This window comes from Lonchura striata, chromosome 6, assembly GCF_046129695.1.
Source record: "Lonchura striata isolate bLonStr1 chromosome 6, bLonStr1.mat, whole genome shotgun sequence".
NCBI classification, from domain to species: domain Eukaryota; kingdom Metazoa; phylum Chordata; class Aves; order Passeriformes; family Estrildidae; genus Lonchura; species Lonchura striata.
In genome coordinates this window covers 16,150,800-16,169,567 of record NC_134608.1, presented here as the reverse complement: position 1 = coordinate 16,169,567, position 18,768 = coordinate 16,150,800, and the positions used below count along the sequence as shown (strand labels likewise).

The 18,768-nt window shown below is 43.4% G+C and overlaps 1 protein-coding gene across 1 annotated transcript in view; it reads left to right on the top strand.

Annotated features, from left to right (window-relative positions):
- The first annotated feature begins 17,675 nt into the window (after positions 1–17,675).
- The window catches only part of RIN3 (Ras and Rab interactor 3), a 47,524-nt gene continuing 46,431 nt past the window's right edge, over positions 17,676–18,768 (top strand). The window contains exon 1 of the mRNA XM_021531960.2: positions 17,676–17,802. Within this exon, the coding sequence (XP_021387635.2) occupies positions 17,755–17,802 (48 nt within the window). The 5' untranslated portion in view covers positions 17,676–17,754. The remainder of the gene's footprint in view (positions 17,803–18,768) is intronic.

Here is an 18,768-nt window from a genome sequence, read left to right as displayed (position 1 = left end):
GCCCTACTTGGGGTAAAATTTTCCCCTACAAACAGTGGAAAATTGCTGCTGAGAGGCTACTGTGTGATGGTTTTACTGTAGCACTGTTCCCAAATAACACACATGGAGTGAGGGGATGGAGGCAGAACCCTGCATTGCAGTTGTCACTGCTTTCGCCTTGTTCAATTGTTTGCATTAAGTGAAACAATGCCACTCCTGTTTCAAGGTATAATTCCTCAGTTCCATGTAATGTTAAACACTGAGGGACAAAGATCACACAGCTCTCAGGAAAAAATTTAATTATCCAATCCCTGTGGACTGGTAAGAGGAACTTATTATTTGCACTTTGCAGATACTCCCTGCATTTGTGACAGTTAAGATGTTAAGTATGATAGAGTGGAAGATACATTCCTTTATCTCTTTCTGAGATGTCTGAAAGGAGTCACATGCTTGCAAAGGTTTGTTTTCTGTCTAGAGTTGCAGGAGAAAGTAAATAAGCTGTACACCCTAGGTCAGGACTGTAAATCAAGTGGTTGGAGGAATATTGAAGCATCAATGGGTATGCTGCATGCATTCTTCATAGGTTTTTGAGTATCTGAACAATTTAACAGAATTGTCTTTTATTTTATTAACTGATTGTCTTTATTTCCAATCTATCTTCCACTTATAAAGAGGAACTTGGGTATTTTAAAATCTATTTTAACTCTGTTTACATGCTATAATATTGCTGAAGATCCTCAAAATTACATTTTAGCATGCATACGTTGTGGTTTCCAACACATTACAGAATTAGAAACATTTCTAAGTTGTGTTTAGCTGATTTCCTGTTATGGTTACACTGAATTAGGCACAAATTATACAAAGTATTTGGAGTTCATGGCTTTCAAAAGAAATGATGACCTAAGGCAAGGTGTTGATGGAGAACCTAGATCTGATTTTAAAATTCTTTGCACCAAAATTGCATGAGAAATTCCTGAGATTGCCCCTCTGTTCACCATGGTTTTAACATTAGTTAAAAGGGAAAGCTTACTCACATGCACAGAAATGTTGGCAGTGCAAACTATCATGGAAGTACCCCAGCAACTTGGATTCCTAGTAGAGACTAGGGTTTATTCTCCATGTAGTGAAGCCATAAACAAGTTCTGCTGATTTATATCTGTCAAATGTCAGAAGGACACTGGGGAGAAATCTGCCTCCAGAATTAGTAGCCACTCAGAGGGAAATGAGGGAGAAGTGCAGCTAGGGGCTGGATAGAAATCAATCGAATCAAATTCTTCCAAAATGCTATGAGAGAGAAGCAGGGAAATTTAACCATTAATTCTCACCTAGAGTCAAGCTAACTCCTTGGAACATTAATAAGTGGTGAGATCACAAAACATCTGGAGAAATGTGAGCTGCTTGCCTGTGGTGACCATAGTTTCATGTATAGATACATGCCTTCACTCCAACATCTGGCAAATGTATGGGGGATATGATGAGCAGAGCAGGCAGGAGCTGAGACAGAGATGGTATATGCAAATACTGAATCCAATTTTGGGAAAATGGCTGTTTCGGGTAGCTGGTTTGGGTTACAGTGTTTCTCATTTCTGGGACACCAGATTACCTAATGAGGTAATGATTGTGCATCTTATGGTGACAAGTATTTTTTGGCACAAAACCCACATCACAGTTGACAGATTTCATGTGATGAATGTAGACATAAAGAGGTCAAGCACTGGAAGAATCTGTAAATTGAACCACTTTCATTGATTCACAGATTTTAGCTTCAGAAGGGAATGTTTTGATTGTCTAGTCTGATCTCCTGTGTAGAGCAGGCCATAGAATTTATGAAGCATGCTATGAAAATCATGACTTCTGCTGGAATGGGCGTTTTCACAGAATCACAGAGTATTCTGTGATCCCACAAGGATCATTGAGTCCAACTCTTGAGTGAATAGCCCTTACAGGGACCAAACCCATGACCTTGGTGGTATTAGTTGGCCACAAGACCCTTGTTATCAAGAGGTCTTCTACCCAGACTATACATATGTCTCTGCAGTGCAATAAATAAATCTTATGCCAAATTTTACCAGGTTCAGGTTTGAACTGAGAAAAAAAATATTTAAAACTCAAGAGCCATCCTTTGTAAAGGACTAATTTGTTTGCCTCAGGAATTCTTGTAAAGCACTCCTCATAGAAAAGAAGTACTTCCACCAGAACCTGAGAGATGTGGTGTTTAAATGTGGAAGGGACAGTTCAGGCAACTGGAAACAAATCAGTGTTTTTAAATCCCTTCTGTTTGTCAAGCTCTCATAAGGGATACACTTTCCAGTTCAGGGGGATGGTGCTTCTCAGGAGGGAAATATCTGTGCTGAAGATGCATTGCACCAAGACTGGGATATCATTGTAAAGATACAATAAAGGAAGAGCTCTTCAAAGCTACCTGAATTTGGCAAGGAGGAGACAAAAATCTCCTGAAATTCATTTCACTGAAAAGAATGTTTACAACCACACTGACTTGTTACATGGTTTTTTCAGCACTTCTAGTACGTGAGTCCTTGCCAAGCTTAGTGGATGCTTGGAACACGTTGTGCAGTGGTTCTGGTGGTAGCAGAGAGGGTAGCAGAGACCACACTGGGAATATTGCCCCTGTGCAGGAACCTCTCAGCACTGCAGTCTGATACCAGTGCTCACAGGAATGGAGGCACAAATGTAAGCAATATTCTCATCATCTACTTTCTACTGCAGGTTGGGCTAAATATAGTTTTTCACTTCCTGTCCTAAATGGCTACGTGCTGGTTTGTATTGTTGGCTTTACAACCTAGAGGCAACACAGGCTGAAAAATGTGCACGTAAGTTGCACACCTCTCCCCTGCTCTGTGTGCACAGGTATTCATGTAAAGCAGTGGGTCCTGGAGACCAGCTGGGAGGGTTGCTTGACACAAATTTGGGCTGGCTCCATAACTTATCAAACCATGTGTACATAGTCCAGGTACTTTAGAGAGTATCTATTTTATAGCATATTTCCAAATGAGAGTAGGACCATATTTCCACTCATTCATTGGTAAATATAAATTGTTTCTCTGAGACCAGCAATATAGGATTGTGAGACTCATAAAAATCTTCAAAAATACCTGAATAATAGACATTAAAGAAAACACCTAAACCAAATCCATTAGGAAGAAAAAAGATGGAGAATTTTAAATGCTTTTCTGGGTCAATTGATAAAGAGCACAGAAACTAAAGTGCCATAGTGAAACTTAGAAAAAATATTGTCCATCACAGACCTTCAACCTTTATAATTTTGAAGGGAGAAAGTTTTTTGCATTTGGGAATATAAATAAATAGCATTTTGGAAGGCAATTAGAATGAACAGGCAGCTGTTTGGAATGACTGGTCAAATTCTAGTGCAGATGGATCTGTGGGCAGACTGATGATATAGTCATCAAAAGCCCTTGGTGCCCCAGAAGCTTATCACACTTTTCCAAATATATCAAGAGGCATTCCCCATACATTCTGTATATTTGTGATTGTTTCAGTTGCCCTTTGTGAGGAATTACAAATTAATAAAAATTAATTTAGGTATTTAATATGGCATTATGATGCCTTGTGAAGGCTGACCTAGACAGAGACTAGACGGAGCATAAGAATCAAGTAGGTATTTATTAGGAGGCCTCAGTAGATCCACCTTGGGCAGCACAAGAGCCCAGCCAGGACTACACCCCAGGTGAACCCAAAATGGTCATAAAATGGACAACCAGTCACAGGGTCTCACACTTTTATAAGTTCTGGTCCATTTGCATGTTGGAGTTAATTGTCCAATTACAGCTTTATGTTATGAAGTCCCATCCTTCTTGTTTTTCTCTCTTCAGTCCACGATGTTTATGCTCTTGGGCCTGACATCTGGATTGGCTATCCTTGGGTCCCCAGCTAGAGAAGGAATTGTTTTGTCTACCTACTCTGTGAAGAGAGCTTACTATCCCCTTATATGAAGCCCAGACCCACACACTAAAGCAGCACAGAATCTGAAAAATATAAAAGCTAAAACCTGAGGCTTCAATTATAATCTTTATAATTATATTTAGGATTAGAAGGAAGCAGTGAAAAGCATGTTTAGCACATGGTCTTCTGTAGAAGACCAAAGAGAGGTATGATGTCTCTTGCTATAGTGTCATCAGTTCTGGGTGCTCCTAAAGTCACAGGGGATGGAATGTGCTGGGAGGGACCTGCTCTTGGCAGTCCCAGTGTTCAAAGCAGTAGCTGAATCACAGATAATTTTGCTGATCTGGAACCTTTAATTCCTTCTGAGGAATAAAAGCAGAAATAGTTACAAAGCTGAGGTGTTTGATCATTATTAAAGAAAAATTAATTTTAAAGTATTCATACTACCAAAGAAGTCTTTCAGATTTCTCTAGACCAAAACTGAGACAATAAGAATGGAAGGAGGCTGCAGAAGAGAGTTCAAGAACCAGTGGAAGCAGTTAATGCAAAATCATGCTGCAAGGGCAATGAAGTTGTAATTCTTGGATCTCAAAGCAGGCATTGGTCTGCAGTGGTCTGCAATTCAGTTTATGTCCTACATTTATTCCTAATCTAAATTTTGAGATTAGTTTTTTTTCTGTGGCACTGTGTAGATGTTTCATGATCAGCCAGAAGCAGAATCTCTAAAGTAAATCCTCATCTGGAGCCAGGTAGGAGCTAGACAAAATCATTCATGCCTGTGTGCCTGTATGAGAAAATGTATTTTTAAAATGTAGGCACAGATACATGAGAGATTTAGTGAAGGTGCTTTCTTCCCTAGGATTTGCTGAATGAGAGGAGGCAGTGCCCACACAGCCCTGGTAAGCATGGCCTGGGTTCCTGACTGTGTTCTCTGAGCTGTAGAACTTGTTCAAAGCTAGGTCAGATTACCAGAAGAACTGGCCATGGGTCACAGAGGACATTGTATGGCATTTGTGGGGTGAAATCACTGGGGGCCACCCATGGACGTGAGGAGCAAAGTGCCTGCAGGGCCTATATGTGACTGAGTCCTGTCCTGGTTACAACCACTTGAACAAGGGTGCACAGCTGCTCCAGGAGAGCCAGCCAGCATTCAGTGTGATGAGCTGGGACGTGTCTATACTGCAAAGTGGGAGATGCAAGGGTGCTGGGCACACCCTGGCTCTGACACTGACCTAGCTGCACAAAGGTGAGAAGACAGCTGAACAGGCAGGCAGGTACCCATGGAGAGCTATCCACCAAAAAGTTGCACAGGGTCAAAATCTGTCAAATGATTTCTATGCTTCCCAGCCAGAGAGGGCTGCCTGTGGTACACGAGGGAGAGGAAAGCTGTCCTTGTGCAGCGGTTGCACCCATCTGCTGTGGAGGGCAGGGCTGTTGCACAGGGTTGCTGTGTCTGTGCTGTGTTTTCTCCCTCCACCACTCTGTTTGGCAGCCCTGATCTGCTCATACAATGCAGGAACACAAGTGCCATTCCCTTCCCCCCATCTTGGAAAGGGGAATTCCTAAACCACACAGATGCACACGGCTTAGTTGGAGCCATGCTCTGGTGTCAGTCTGGAGTAACTCTGCAGAGCTGGAGCTGGCTGAGCTCAGAATCCATCCCAGGCTGTCAGGTGGTTGTATCTTGGAAAGGTAATGCAAGCTTTCAGCTGGTGTCCTTTAATTGTCCAGTTTGTGGGGGAGGGAGGGGAAAATGTGTCTGTGAAAATACCTGGTAACACAGCCTTGTGAAGCAGCTGTGGTCGAGGGAGCAGTGCTGTTCAACCTGTGCAAATGAAATAGAGCTACAAGCATCACCCAGTATGGTAAATATTGTAGCCACAAGCCTTTCCTCTGTCCATTATGTATCTGTCTAAACTGTCTAAAGTAATTCTACCTACCTCCAGAAATGAGATGCCTCTACCCTGCTGAAGGGGACCATGAAGGCAGGGTTTCACTCAAGATAATCAGTTGCAAGAATTTTGAAGTGCTTAGCTCCTCTTTGCCTGCACCCAAAGTGGTATAAATCTTTTTGCAAGTGAAGATGATTACTTGAGCAGTAAAGGATTAGCAGATGTGAGCATTGCATAGCTGGTTGTGCTAGTCACATTTTCCTAAATAGATATTCTCTTAGATACACGCAAGCCAGGGAGTCCTATGGAATGCAGCTCTTTTCAAATAGATGAATACATGCATGCCTGTGTGTGTGTGCATTTCCCAGACTTTCTATTACCTTTTTGCTAAACAGAGAATGTAGCTGTGTCTGCGTAAAGGATTTCTGCTTTCTGAATTACTGGTACTTTTAAAAGGGACAAAGTGTTTTCAGTAACTGTAATCATATTGTGTGATTAATATAAAGTCCTTGTCTTTATGAAAGGATCTCTGGGTGTTTCATGGATATTAAGCCTCCCAACAACCAGCTAAAGACAGATGCTGTTACTATAGGAAGGGAAACTGAGGCACAAATTTATGGAGCTGATTTGATTCTAGTCACATATGTCATAGCCCAGTCCCCTGGATCTTTGTTAAGCAGTGAAACTCTGGTCTTCCTCAGATCATCCTTTAAGTTTGGGTTGATGCTAGGAGCAGAATCCATTTTTCAAAAACCTTTTCTCTTTGGTGAATGAGTTCCCTGCTGGCTTATGGAGCTATACCAGCTTCCTCAGTGATTACACACCTCTACAGCTGAAGCAGAAGTGGTATGTTGGGAGGATGTGGAAGTGGTACTCTTCCTGCAGCATTCTCCATTGCCCTGGATGAGGAGGAGCACAAAACCCCACCCTGAGAGCTGTTCTCTGAGGCTGGCCTGGAATCCTGGCTCTGAGAATGATCCTGCAAGAGGTGTGGCTGCTGGGATTTGCTCTAGGTGACCCAGGGTCTGTGTATCAGCACTGCTCCTGGTAGGGTTGGAAGACCTGTTTTACTGCTTGAAATTATCTCCTGACCATGTTAATTAATATGTTCTCTTTGCTTTTGCAAGGCTAATGAATTGTTGGGGAATTTCAAGTGCTTTGTTGAAAGCAACTGAATACAGACAATCTTCTGGATGCTGAAATTGCCAAATACAGGGAATCTGCACAGCTCACATACATCCCTCCCATGGCCCTCCAGAGAAAGCCAGTCTTTTGAAGTCTCTCTCTTGTAAAAGCAGCTGTTGGGCAGAACAGAAAGCAGCTGCAGCCCCTTGTGAACTGGATTAAATTTTCTGCTTCTTGGAAAAATTCACCAAGGAAACAGAAAAAGACCAACAAATAGCAGAGTCTGGAGACGGACAGCACTGCTGGCTACCTGCACCACTGTTCTCCAAATTGCTAGCAGACTTCTAGGCAAAAAAAAGTTGTCACACATACTTGGCTAAATGACAGACTGGGACCCAGCCCAACCTTTCATCTTGCCTGCCAATAATCTTTCTCTTCTCTCTTTCCTTTTATGCCCCCCTTAAGTTCTCTTCAAGGACTTTGTCACTACTGATACCCTGCACAAAACAAGAAACCAAGAAAAGCTCAAAGCTTCTTCTGCTGAATCAACAGGCAGGAAAGAGCCTGGCTTTGGCCAACTTTCCTATTTGTCTGTAAGACAAAAATGTAATACAAAACATTTTTGTGTAATTGTGTCCTGAACTTCCATTCTAATCCTTTCTTACGATTAGAAAGTAGTTAATTTTAGGCTGGATCTCACTGATAACCTTTCCAGCCAAAAGGGAAAACAACTGTTACCCTCCCAGCAGGGTTCTCAGTGCTGGAAAACCAGTAGAGATTGCAGGAGGGGCACTGTGAGCAGCAGCCTGAGACAGGGATAGATGATGGGCTTAGTCCCTTAGCCTGGCATTCTGCTGTCTCCCTTTTCTGTCAGAGCTAGCTCTCTAGATCTAGTCTGGATTGCCCCTGCCTGACTTTAGGTGTTTAGTTGTGTCCATTTAGCAACCCATGCATCCATGGTGATCTCTGGTCTTACTGGAGAAGCAGCAGTTCCAGGGAGTAATTCAGGGTGACTGGTGCCAGTGGGCTGAATCCAAGTCTTAAATTTGTTCATGCCTCACCAAGCTGAGCAGGGAGCCAGGCCAGAGAGCTGTGTCCAGCACTAATCCTCTTTCTTTCCCCCTCTGGCCCCCTGAGTCAGAGTGCCCCAGTGTCAGACAAGCAATAGCAGCCTGGAGGTAAGGGTGGCTGCAGCACAGATGTTTTGGGCAGGACATGACCAAGACAGCCATGTTGTGGATTGTCTTCAACTACCTTGTGGTCTTTGAGCACAAAGCTTGTGGCTCATGACTTACCTACATTTTAGCCCAGGCTACGCAGTGACCATAAACACAATTAAATGAACAAGCTTAAGGTCCCAGCAGTGGTTTGGTGGGGTCTGGGGGAGCTGAAAGTTTAATCTTGCTGCTTGGCAGGATCTGTAGTCACATGCTGAGCTGCCAGTCACTGCAGGGACATTTTAGCATTTTCTGACACTGCTCCTCTAACCAGCCCTTTGGTCCCAGGCTGTCCCACCAGCACAGGAGGACGAGGGCCATGCCTACCCACAAGACAGGTTGCACAACTTAGCAAACTAGAACACCTCTCCCACTCTGAGTTGTTTCCAGGTGTTCTGGAGGTGTTTACCACTAGAAGGGGGTGAGAGATCATGTCATTTCACCACCTTTCTGTATCCCTGAAATACCCGAACGAGTCCTTTTCTTCTTCCTCTCCTTCCCTCAGGAAGGCAGATCTCTAACCTTGCCACAGTGTAAATGCAGGCAGGGCTCCCATCAGGTAATAAAGTAAGAAATAAACCCATTTCTTTAATGCCTAATCAAAATTAGAGGCATATGAAATTGCTGGAGTAAGGCTTAAGGAGGACAGACAAAGGATAGGTTCACAGATTTAGATATTTGTTTTTTTTTCACTAAGAGCACTGCATATTTAAATCCATTCACACTGAAACTGGAAGGAAATCTTACCCAAAACATGAATATTTGTGTGTGAGCAACCCACTTTGTGTGGTGCCTTATGAGAGGGGAGATCTCAGAAGTCCTGTGCTCTGCTCCTTCAGATGCTGCAGAATGAAATACCAGTGGATTTATTTCCCTTGGCAAAAAAATCATTTCTAGTTGCAAATTATGACTGAGATAAGCATTTGCAGATATTTCTTAGTGGAGAGGAAAACTGCTCAGTGCTATGCAAGTTTGTGTGGTTAGCCTCATGTCTTGTGTGCCTCATAGCTACACTCAATCCCCCCACAGGGTGAGCAAGGCCATAGCTTTTTATCATTAGTCTGACGTTGCTCTAAATATTTTGCCCAGGTTTTTTGCTTTAAGACATTATGCAGATTTCAAATAATTTTTAATATATAGGGTTTGAAACAGAATGGCTTTATGAAAGCTAAACTGCAGTCTATTCTTAATGAAGTTTGAATTAGAAATTTGTCCCTCCCCTTTATTTTCCGTTTCCTTTTCCCCCCTTTGTTAGGTGATTACAATATAGAAAAGCATTCCCTGGGTTTCCATTGCCATCTTCCTTCCTGTCCAGATGAGCTGGAAAGGGGCAAAACCTCTGCCCATCACCTTGACCCCGCAGTAAAAGCAGGGGTGCTCTGTTCTTCCAGCATTCAGGTGTTTTTGGAACGCAGAGAATGATCCTTTCTCTCCAGATCGTGGCTCAGCTGGGCCCTATTGTAAATGCAGGTGAACCCAATGGGAAGAAATGACAATGTCTGACTCAATTCAGAAGGCTGAATTATTTCTTTATTATAACTATGCTAAAATACATTAATATACTACATAAAAGGAGGATACTCAAACTACATACTACTTTCTCTGACTCTACCTCTCCCACAGCTTGTGACCCTATCGTGAGAGTCCAGCCACAGGTGGGTTGGATTGGCCATCAGGCTCAAACAATCCTCACCAAAATCTAATAAAGAAGTCACTCCAGGTAAACAATTCTCCGAACACATTCCACATGGGAAAAACAAGGAGCAGAAATACAAATTGTTTTCTCTTTCATTTCTCTCTGTGCACCTCTATGAAAAATCCTGAGAGGGAGAGAAATGTGCTTGCCACAGGGCCCTCTTGAGCACTGATGTGGGGGGTGAGGGAGGTCTGGGGTTTCCTTATGCTCTTAAAGCCTAGGAAGCTGTTTTTCTCCTTCACAACATTTGCTTTTGGTTTCTGCACTGCACAAGCCTTTCCAGAGAAGTTGGATTATCCAGCAAACATGTTTGCAGTTTTTTGTTGAGGAAAATGTCTGTTCTCTAGCCACTCTGACCCTGCCTTGGCTGGTGTTTCAGCAGTTCTCTTCTCTTTGCACTGAAAGGGCTGTGCTGAAATATAAATGATCCTTCCTTGCCTGCACACAAAGAAAGATCTTCAGTTTTGCTGATATGCTGACATTCCTAAGAGAATAATTTGGGTTTGAAATAGGCAAAGGACAAATGCCCTGAATATCTCTGATTGTAAATATGGGGGAGAACAACTGACCATTAACTGATTGTTGTTAGGAAAGGAGTACAGCTAATAAAACCTGCAAAGTGGTTTTGACTTGACAAAGTATGTTTTGGCTGAGTAAAAAGAAAAATACAGTTGATGTTTGTGAGACAAATTGTTGACTGCAAAATATGTATGTGAAATAAATACAAAATAAATTTGCAAAAATAAATATGCAAAGTTACATAATGGCAGCAGTACAGTTTGTGAATACTATCCAAGACATATTATACAAATAGGATATAATAGCCCCAGCCCAGTGTGGGGCCACAGGCAGCATATTCCATTGGTGTTAATAAATGCAGGAAATGGCTAGACTGAAAGGGGAAACAAAGCAGGGGAATCTTTGAAAGAAGGGTTCTTCCTTCAGGAAATGTTTGGATGTCTGTTTTTTATGTTGTTTCTGTCCATGCCATGGCTGTGAGTGTGTGAGAAGGCTTGTTTGTTAGCAGAGCTGACCTGGGAGCTATCAGTAATGAGAATTAGCTTGTACTTTGTTTGGGGTTTTATGCATATTTATGTGGTTCTTTATAGTATGCATGACTTTGTGTATTTAAACATAGGGGCATTAGACCTAATGAACCTAGGAAACACAGAGAAGCTGGGAACTTAATAAGCATTTAGTTACAGCATCCCACCCCTTGAGAGAACTCTTTGCTGAAAGATTGTTGACAAGGTCAAACAAGAGGGTCTGACAGGGATATTGCTGCTGCTTCTCTATAAGCACTTACAATTAAGCTTGATTAATTTAGGAAGAAGAAGCATTGGAGGGTTCATGGGAAGCACTGCAGGCACCCCTTAGTTCTTTGTTCCTGAGTTACTTGGCCCTGCTGCTCCTGCCCTAAGAGAACCACCTGGGCCTGAGCACCAGGTCTGTGCTCTGTGAGGGACAGTGGTGACATGTCCTTCACAACACCAGCAGCTCTCACCCAGCCAGGCTTCTGCAGAGCTGACCTGGCTCCCCACCTTCCAGTGGGGGCAAGGCTCTACAGAGCTCAAAGGCAGATAAGCTGCAGTCACCTCCTTTGCCTGCATTATGAAGTAATGAGGAAAACACATGTGTTAGCTTTAAACCTGGTGATGGCAGCAGCCAGGGCACCAGGGCTTAGCAGAGCTCAGTCACTGTGTTTGTGCAGAGCCTGCTCCTGAGGCTCAGCTCCTTCAAGCTAGCCCAGCTGTCCTTGCTGTGCTCTGCAGTGCATGGCCACACAGCTCCTCCAGTGTGCTGCTGACCCCTCAGACCTTCAAACCAAGCCATGTACTATAGAAGACACCAGTCTGGTGTCACATGTGAAGAGAAAACTCTGTGGCCATTGTTACTTAATAAATTGACACATGATTTAGAGCTCTTCTACCTGCACAAGTGACCATGACACCTTTTTGCCCCATGAAGTGTAGTAGAACTTGTTCATTTTTGTAACTTCTTCTGTTGGTTTTCACTGGTGAGTGGTTTAAGGGTAGATGAGCTGTCCCACACCTGATTCCTCTGTGCCTTTAATGGAGCTCCCTAACAGGGCAATGACTTGCTCTGCTTTGGCAAACTTAGATGAACATGAGCAAACAGGGCCCAGATGCTTGCAAACCTGCTAGTCCTCACAGAAGTGGGCACTTGGGAATCCCTGGCAGGTACAGAAAAGCTCACTGGAACTGAGACTTCAATTGCAGAGTGCAAAATTCACTGCTGAAATTGACAGCACCTGTAACAGAAAGCAGAGGAGGTGGGAGACAGAGAGTTTTGCTGAGCTGTGAGGTGTCAGGATATTTAGGAGACCCTTGGTTTTTCTTACCTTTTGGCAGCTGGAACAGCTGCTGCATTGGCTATTAAACTTGGTCCATCCCAGGCTGAACCAAAACTCCTGGACGTGCAGAGCATCAACTGTAGACCAAAGACCAGAGGGTGGAAGGGTGGACAATTCAGCAGAGAAGGAACAAGGGGACCAGTGAGCAGGAGGAAATGCTCTGCCAACCACAGGCTTTCCACAGACCACAGGCTGAGAAGCACAACTTCCTGAGCTATAAACCTGTCACCAGGGTGGACCAGTAACACAAGCATTCTGCAAAGTAGGGAGGACACTGGACAGGCAAGCCTGCCTCATGGGACATGCCAAGCTTCTCACATCATTTCCATGATCCAATTTTTCTGTAAATCCAAGAAGCTTGCAATTCAGGAAGATCCCATGGCTTGCTTTACATCCTACTTCTTTTCCCCCTTTTTCTGCCTGTCAGACAACAAGAAATTCGTTTATTTCTTATTAGAGGGTGACAATTACCTGAAGATCTCAAGAACATCTCTTTCTACTTTTGGGTTTTTCATTGTTGGTCATTTTATTCCAGTTTGTTGGTTTGACTTAAGTAAGATCCTTTGGCTCTGTTACAAAAAAGCACTTATTAAAACCTGAATTTTCTGCAATTCACGGTTCACATTTGGTGCACAAAATTAGCTTTCGTGCTATGGGTTTTTTAATATATCACTTTGCTGCCCTCCCATCTTCCTAATACTCTTTTTATGATGAAACGAGAGAATTTCAAAGATGTTGGAGCTCTTTCTGCAGGTAGGTTGGGTTCAGGGTCTCACTTCCAACACCAGTTGGAAGAAAGAAGAACGCAGCAAAGTGACCAAAGGCAAATCCAGAGGGTAAATGAATTCTTCCCCTCCATCTCAGATTAATTCTATCTGAACTGATGAAGTGATCAACGATGGACTGGCTTATGAGAGTAAGTAGATGGTATAAAAAATTGGCCATTTCTAGGATGGAAGCAAAATGAAGCTTGATGTCCTCTAGCTGTGGCACTGCATAATTTCTCTCAGCTAACTGAAAGTAACAGCACATGAATTCACATGTGTCTGAACAAAGATTTTTAGTAAGTCTGTGCAGTATGGACACCAAGATCCCTCCATTCAATGTGTCCCTCAACACCTGTCTAATCAGAAGTGATACTAAACCAAAGAAAGCCTAGGCAGCTCTGTTTTGTGCAATGGGTAAAACCTTGTACTTTAGTTTCTGTTCATGAAACTCCTATTCCTGGAAGGAAAGAAGGTGACCATGAAAAATAAAAGGATACAGAGATCTGCCTCTATTGCCAGTGGCACAGAGCCCTGCAGCTGAGTGCAGCTGGGTTGGTTGTGACACAGGATGTAAACCAGCCCTGTGAGTCTTCTCCCAGTCTCACCCATCTCAGCACTGTCATCTCCCCCATCTCCATGAAGCTCCACGCTCCCAACTGTCTCTTTTAAACACAGGAAATAACAGCACTTCCTATCAGTTCCATCAGGACTGCTCTGTTGGCTTCAGCAGCTTCTATGTTTTCCTCCTGTTTCAGGTGCTCCTTATAACCATTGGGCTTGAAGGGTTTCCACATGTCAGATTAAGTCACAAGCTGGTTTATCCCAAATGATATCCCTTCAGGTACCAGGTAGCTTTGGTGTAAAAAGTTGCACCTGGCACATGGAGTTTGTGACTGGGTGTCTGTATTTCTCCCTCAGTATCAAGCCAGCTTGCACATATTTTAAGATCTGTGGTTCCTGCTTAAATATAAATTAAATAGAAATAGAAATATGTCTCTCTCTCCTTGAGGACAGCACAGCAAACCCTTGCTCTTGCACTTTCTTGATGTCTTCTCATTTTCAGAGGGAGAAGCAAAAGCAATAAAACATAATAAAAAAAGACTAGCTCCTAAATCTTAAATTGGGTCTGTTTAAACAATACTAAGGCACTCCGTCATTACTTTACCAGTGCACTACAGAGCATTTGATTTACAATTTAAGATTTAATTTTAAAAACACATTATGTCTCTTCTCAGAACAAATGTGCAGGAGTGAAGACTTAAGTGAAGTGTCTTAAGTGAAGACTTGGCAATCCCTGCTGCTGTTTCACACAATTGCTGTATGTCCCAGCTGCCTCAGGGAAATTCAGAGTGACCAGCCACATATAGTCCAGCCAGGAAGCCCTTACTATCAGCAGGTTTGTTGTGACAATATTTTTGAAACGCCTTGCTCAGGCTTTTACCTGCACAAAATTCAGTGGATTATATCTCCTTGCCAGTCTGCTGATTTCTGGGAATATTCAATTGGCAAGTGTGGCTCCTGGATTTTAAAGCAGTGAGTCATGGTGGTCATTACTGCAGTGTACAGTCACTGTGCTATAATTCAAACCACCATTGTCATTATTATTGCCTCCAACAAGCAACCTGATACCTTCTGCAAGCCCGGGGCAGGTGTGTGAATGTAATCACTGTGTAATTAATTAGCCTGTGCTGCCAATCAGTATGCAGCACACAGCTCCCTGCTTCCCAACTGAATCTAATTTAGCCTAGAACCACTGTAAGATTTAAAAGAACTTTGCATTAAGAACTCAATAAAAGGAAAGCAGTCAGCTCTAGTGACAGCTTTTCAGCTTCATGTCACACCTAGCAAAATGAGCCCCTGCCTCTATCAGCCAAAGGGTTTTGCAGGACTGTGGGACAAGAACAGAGTTTTATGTATTTTTGAAAATGGAGGCTTTAGAAATCATCTGATGCATGAATTCTGAGTGAGCAAACCAGAAAGGCCAGCTGCTCACCATGGTGGCCCTGGAAATTCCTTCAACTAGCAGCACAGCAAGAGCCCAGGAGCTGCCTGGGCTCCCTCCTCTCTGTGCAGCCACAGAGCTACCCCAGAGCCAGATTAAATTGCTGGATTAAGCATTCCCACAGCCCCATCCAAATCTTTGTGACAGCTGTGCCCAGGACAGAAGTCAAGCGTCGGTGCCATAACTGCGTCAGCTGCTGTGTCATGGGTCAGAGCATGACAGCTGAGGAAGGTCTGGGAGGTCATTCACTCCCTTTCCTTAGCCAGTACAGATTTGATTCAATAAAGTATGTGCTACTGCTCCAAAGCCAGCATTTTAAGAGATTTCAGCAATGCAATCACCTTCCTCTTCTTTTGGGAATTTATCCATCATCTCTTATAACTCACTCACAGGAAACGTCTCACCAAATATTTCCCTGATTCCATATGATCCCCTTAATGACTCTTCCTGACTCTCCTTTTGCCACAGTCTCCCCTTTCACTCATCCCTGCTTTCCTCCTTTGCTACAGGTACAAGAGTCTGCTTAGCTCCTTTCAAGCTGGTCTGGCTTTTGGGAGAATACCTCATCCCTGAGGGCTTACAAAATATTGGACTGGCTGTTCTGCCAAAAAAAAAAAAAAAAAAAAAAAAAAAAAAAAAAAAAAAAGCCTTATCCACTGCTCTAAATTTGCTGACCTGAAAGACTCCACCCACTCAAATAATGAGATTTTCCATTAGGGCAAGCACTTTCAGGCTCTTACTTCTTAATCTTGTAAGCCTGAGTTTGGAATTATTTTCAATTTTCTATCCATTCTCCAAAAATTTAGACCTTGCATGCAGGCACATGTATTGGAAGGTCAGTTCTGTTATTTTTCCTCACCAGTCTGTTCTTGTTGCCAAACTGCAGCAGGTGCTGTGAGCAGGGCTCTCACAGGTTGTGCCCGTGGGAGGGAGCAGAGGGCTGGATGCCTGCACCTCCTGTGGGGAGCCCTGTGCCAGGGTCGCTGTGTGCCTGATGCTCAGCACGTCCAAGCTGGTTTGGTACTTTCCTGACTTTGTTAATAACCCTCATTTCCCTCCAGGCAACGGGATTCCTGAGCATCAGAGCTTTGCTGACCCCACCTTACATAATTAATGGTAACAAAGTTCCTCAGGACAGGAACTAAGGCCATAAATGCACCTTTTGGTGACACAGCAGGACATTATCAGCATTGACCTCCTTTTGACTGAGGTTTCACGCATCATTCAGATGTGATCAGGTTCATGTCTTTGTGACTAATTAGGGGAGTAATTTTTGCTGTTATGGAACATTTCATTATATGTCAACTTTCTTTCCCTTCATTACTTCTTTCCCACTACAGAGTATGAATATTGCCATCCAACACATATTTTCCTTTCAGATAATTAAAAGGCTTTTTTGGTTGTTTCTTCTGCAAAAAAACCCGAAGAGATGACTGAGGGTAACTTCCAAAAGCTGTATTCCATTGTTTTTCTCAATATGTTCAGATGATATTGATTAAAATCACATGCTGTTACACCTAAAAGAAATTCCCTCACCTATGTGACAAGCTGGGCTTTTATCACAAGTAGGGAGAGCGTTTCATTTATTTCAATTTGCTTTTTTTTAAAGGACAGTTCTCTCATTCCTACTGTCTTGAATATGATCTTTAAAAAGGATTGATTAAAATCAAGATTCTGTGAAATAATACCCTTAATCTACAACCTGAATTACAGAGGCACCTGTATTTTCTGAGAAAGCTGTCTGTGAAGGGCTCAAAAAGAAAAAAAAAAACCAGCTAAAAATAAAATCTCTGTGTTGCTTTTGGGATTTGAAAGGCTATTTTTACACAAACTGACTTTTGGGACAGACTTGCTGTGTTAGGTTAGGCCTTTGAAATTACTCTCTTTTAGAATTTTAAGACTGACCTTATTTGAAATGTAGTACCTTAAGATCTGTATCTTTAAAAATAAAAGGAAAAGGAAAAATATTTGAAGTAAGACCAAATAAAAAATGAGAGTCCTATTTTCAGTTCTGACCTCTAAGCAGGAAATTAGAGCAGCAAAACACTTTTTGTGTATGTTCCCCTACCTTTTCTTAAAATATAAAATCAATTAATCAAATGAATGACAAGCCTGTATCCCCATGAGTCCATGGTCTTATCCAGCAGAGCTCTTGTGACCAGACTTTTCAGCACAAGTATTTCCACTGCCTGCAGAGCTAAGCACATGTATAAATTGACTTCATCAAATCAGCACCATAGCTTGAAGCCAGTATTTAACGCCAGTCTGCCATTAGACTGCAGGCACTCCTCTGCTGCATCACTCCTTTTGAAAGCACGAAACATCTCCAGGGGACAGGCATGCTCAACCCTCTGTGGCCCTGGCCACCACTGTGCATCCCTTACTGTGTCTGTGGGCACCTGGACTTCGGCAGCATCGATGGGCGAGCCAAAACCAGCAGAGCTCAGCACAGACCCTGCCAGCCTGCTGTCAGAACAACGTGCCTGTGCTTTGATGCCCCTCAAGGAGCATTCCTGATGCCTAAGAGTTTGCACTTACAGTCCTTACATCCTTTGATGTCTGTGTTTGCACTTACAGTCCTTACTCCCCCCAGTTTTCTGTTTGCAGCTCTGCTTACCAGGGACTCCCTTGCTGTGTTTCAGCCCCGTTGGAGATACCAGTGAAGAGGGGAAAGAGACACATCTCTGCCAGGCCAGTGCTGTGCGAAATTGCCTCCAGCTTCCAGGGATCAGCATCCTTGACAAACTCATCAAGACGTGTCCTGTCTGGCTTCAGCTGAACATGAGCCAGGAAACGGCTGGGGCGATCCTTGGCAAAGAAACAGCAGGGGTAAGTCCAAAGCAATTTCAGTTCAGACAACCACATTTCCTGTCCTTGGTTAGGAGAGAAGTGCTTTTTTTAATGTGGAAGCAAAAATATTTACCAGACTGTTCTCTGTTTCCATTACCATTTGATGCTTTACCTCTCTCAACAGCACAAAACAGATATATTGGCTTTGGGAAAACAAGGAATATTATCTCCGGTTTTATTTGTTTACCACATAGATTAATGGAGATGGCTTCCCATTAAACACCATACCCACAAGTGTGGTGATTATCCTGATATGGAGCAATGAAAAAAAATCTGTGAAGGAAAGGACCTTAGATTCAGGGAGCTGCTGGGAGTAATTTTTAGTGCAACAATTGATATTTGGTTTGCATAAACTGAGTAATAGAGAATTATACACTTGTGCAAAGCTTAGAGCTTGCTTAAGGAAAACAGCTCTGTGCTGAAGGGAGCTGCTCCCCTTTCCTGAGAGGTCTGAGAGGTGAGGCACAGCTGGCTGTGGATGTCCTGGCTGGATCCTTTGGGAAGGGCAGGTGTAAATGACCTGAGCTGATGTCAGGGCACAGCTGCTCTGAGGAAGTTTGGACCTGTCCCTTGGCCGAGTCACTCTATCCCAGGGCTAAATGCTGGCACAGCCGAGTGACACCCTCCAGTGGGATTCACCTGAGCAGCCCGGACTGTGCAGTGCGCCTCACCCTGAATCAGATTTCTTCATTAGATGAAGTAATCCTCTTTGTTTTTCTGCTCTGTCTGTAAGTGGAGATGTGCATGACTGTGCTGGAGCCATGCGTGGCCCCAGGCCTCCTGAGGCACTGTCCCTTCCCTGCAGGCAGGGATTCCCAGCGCTGAGTGCTCTGGGGGAGCATCTGCCTCTGCTCCTCCTGCTCCCGCTGTCCTTGGGCACAGCCTCCGGCACAGCCGGCAGGAGAGGCGGTGCATCACCGCTGTCCCTCGGCAAGGGCAGAATCT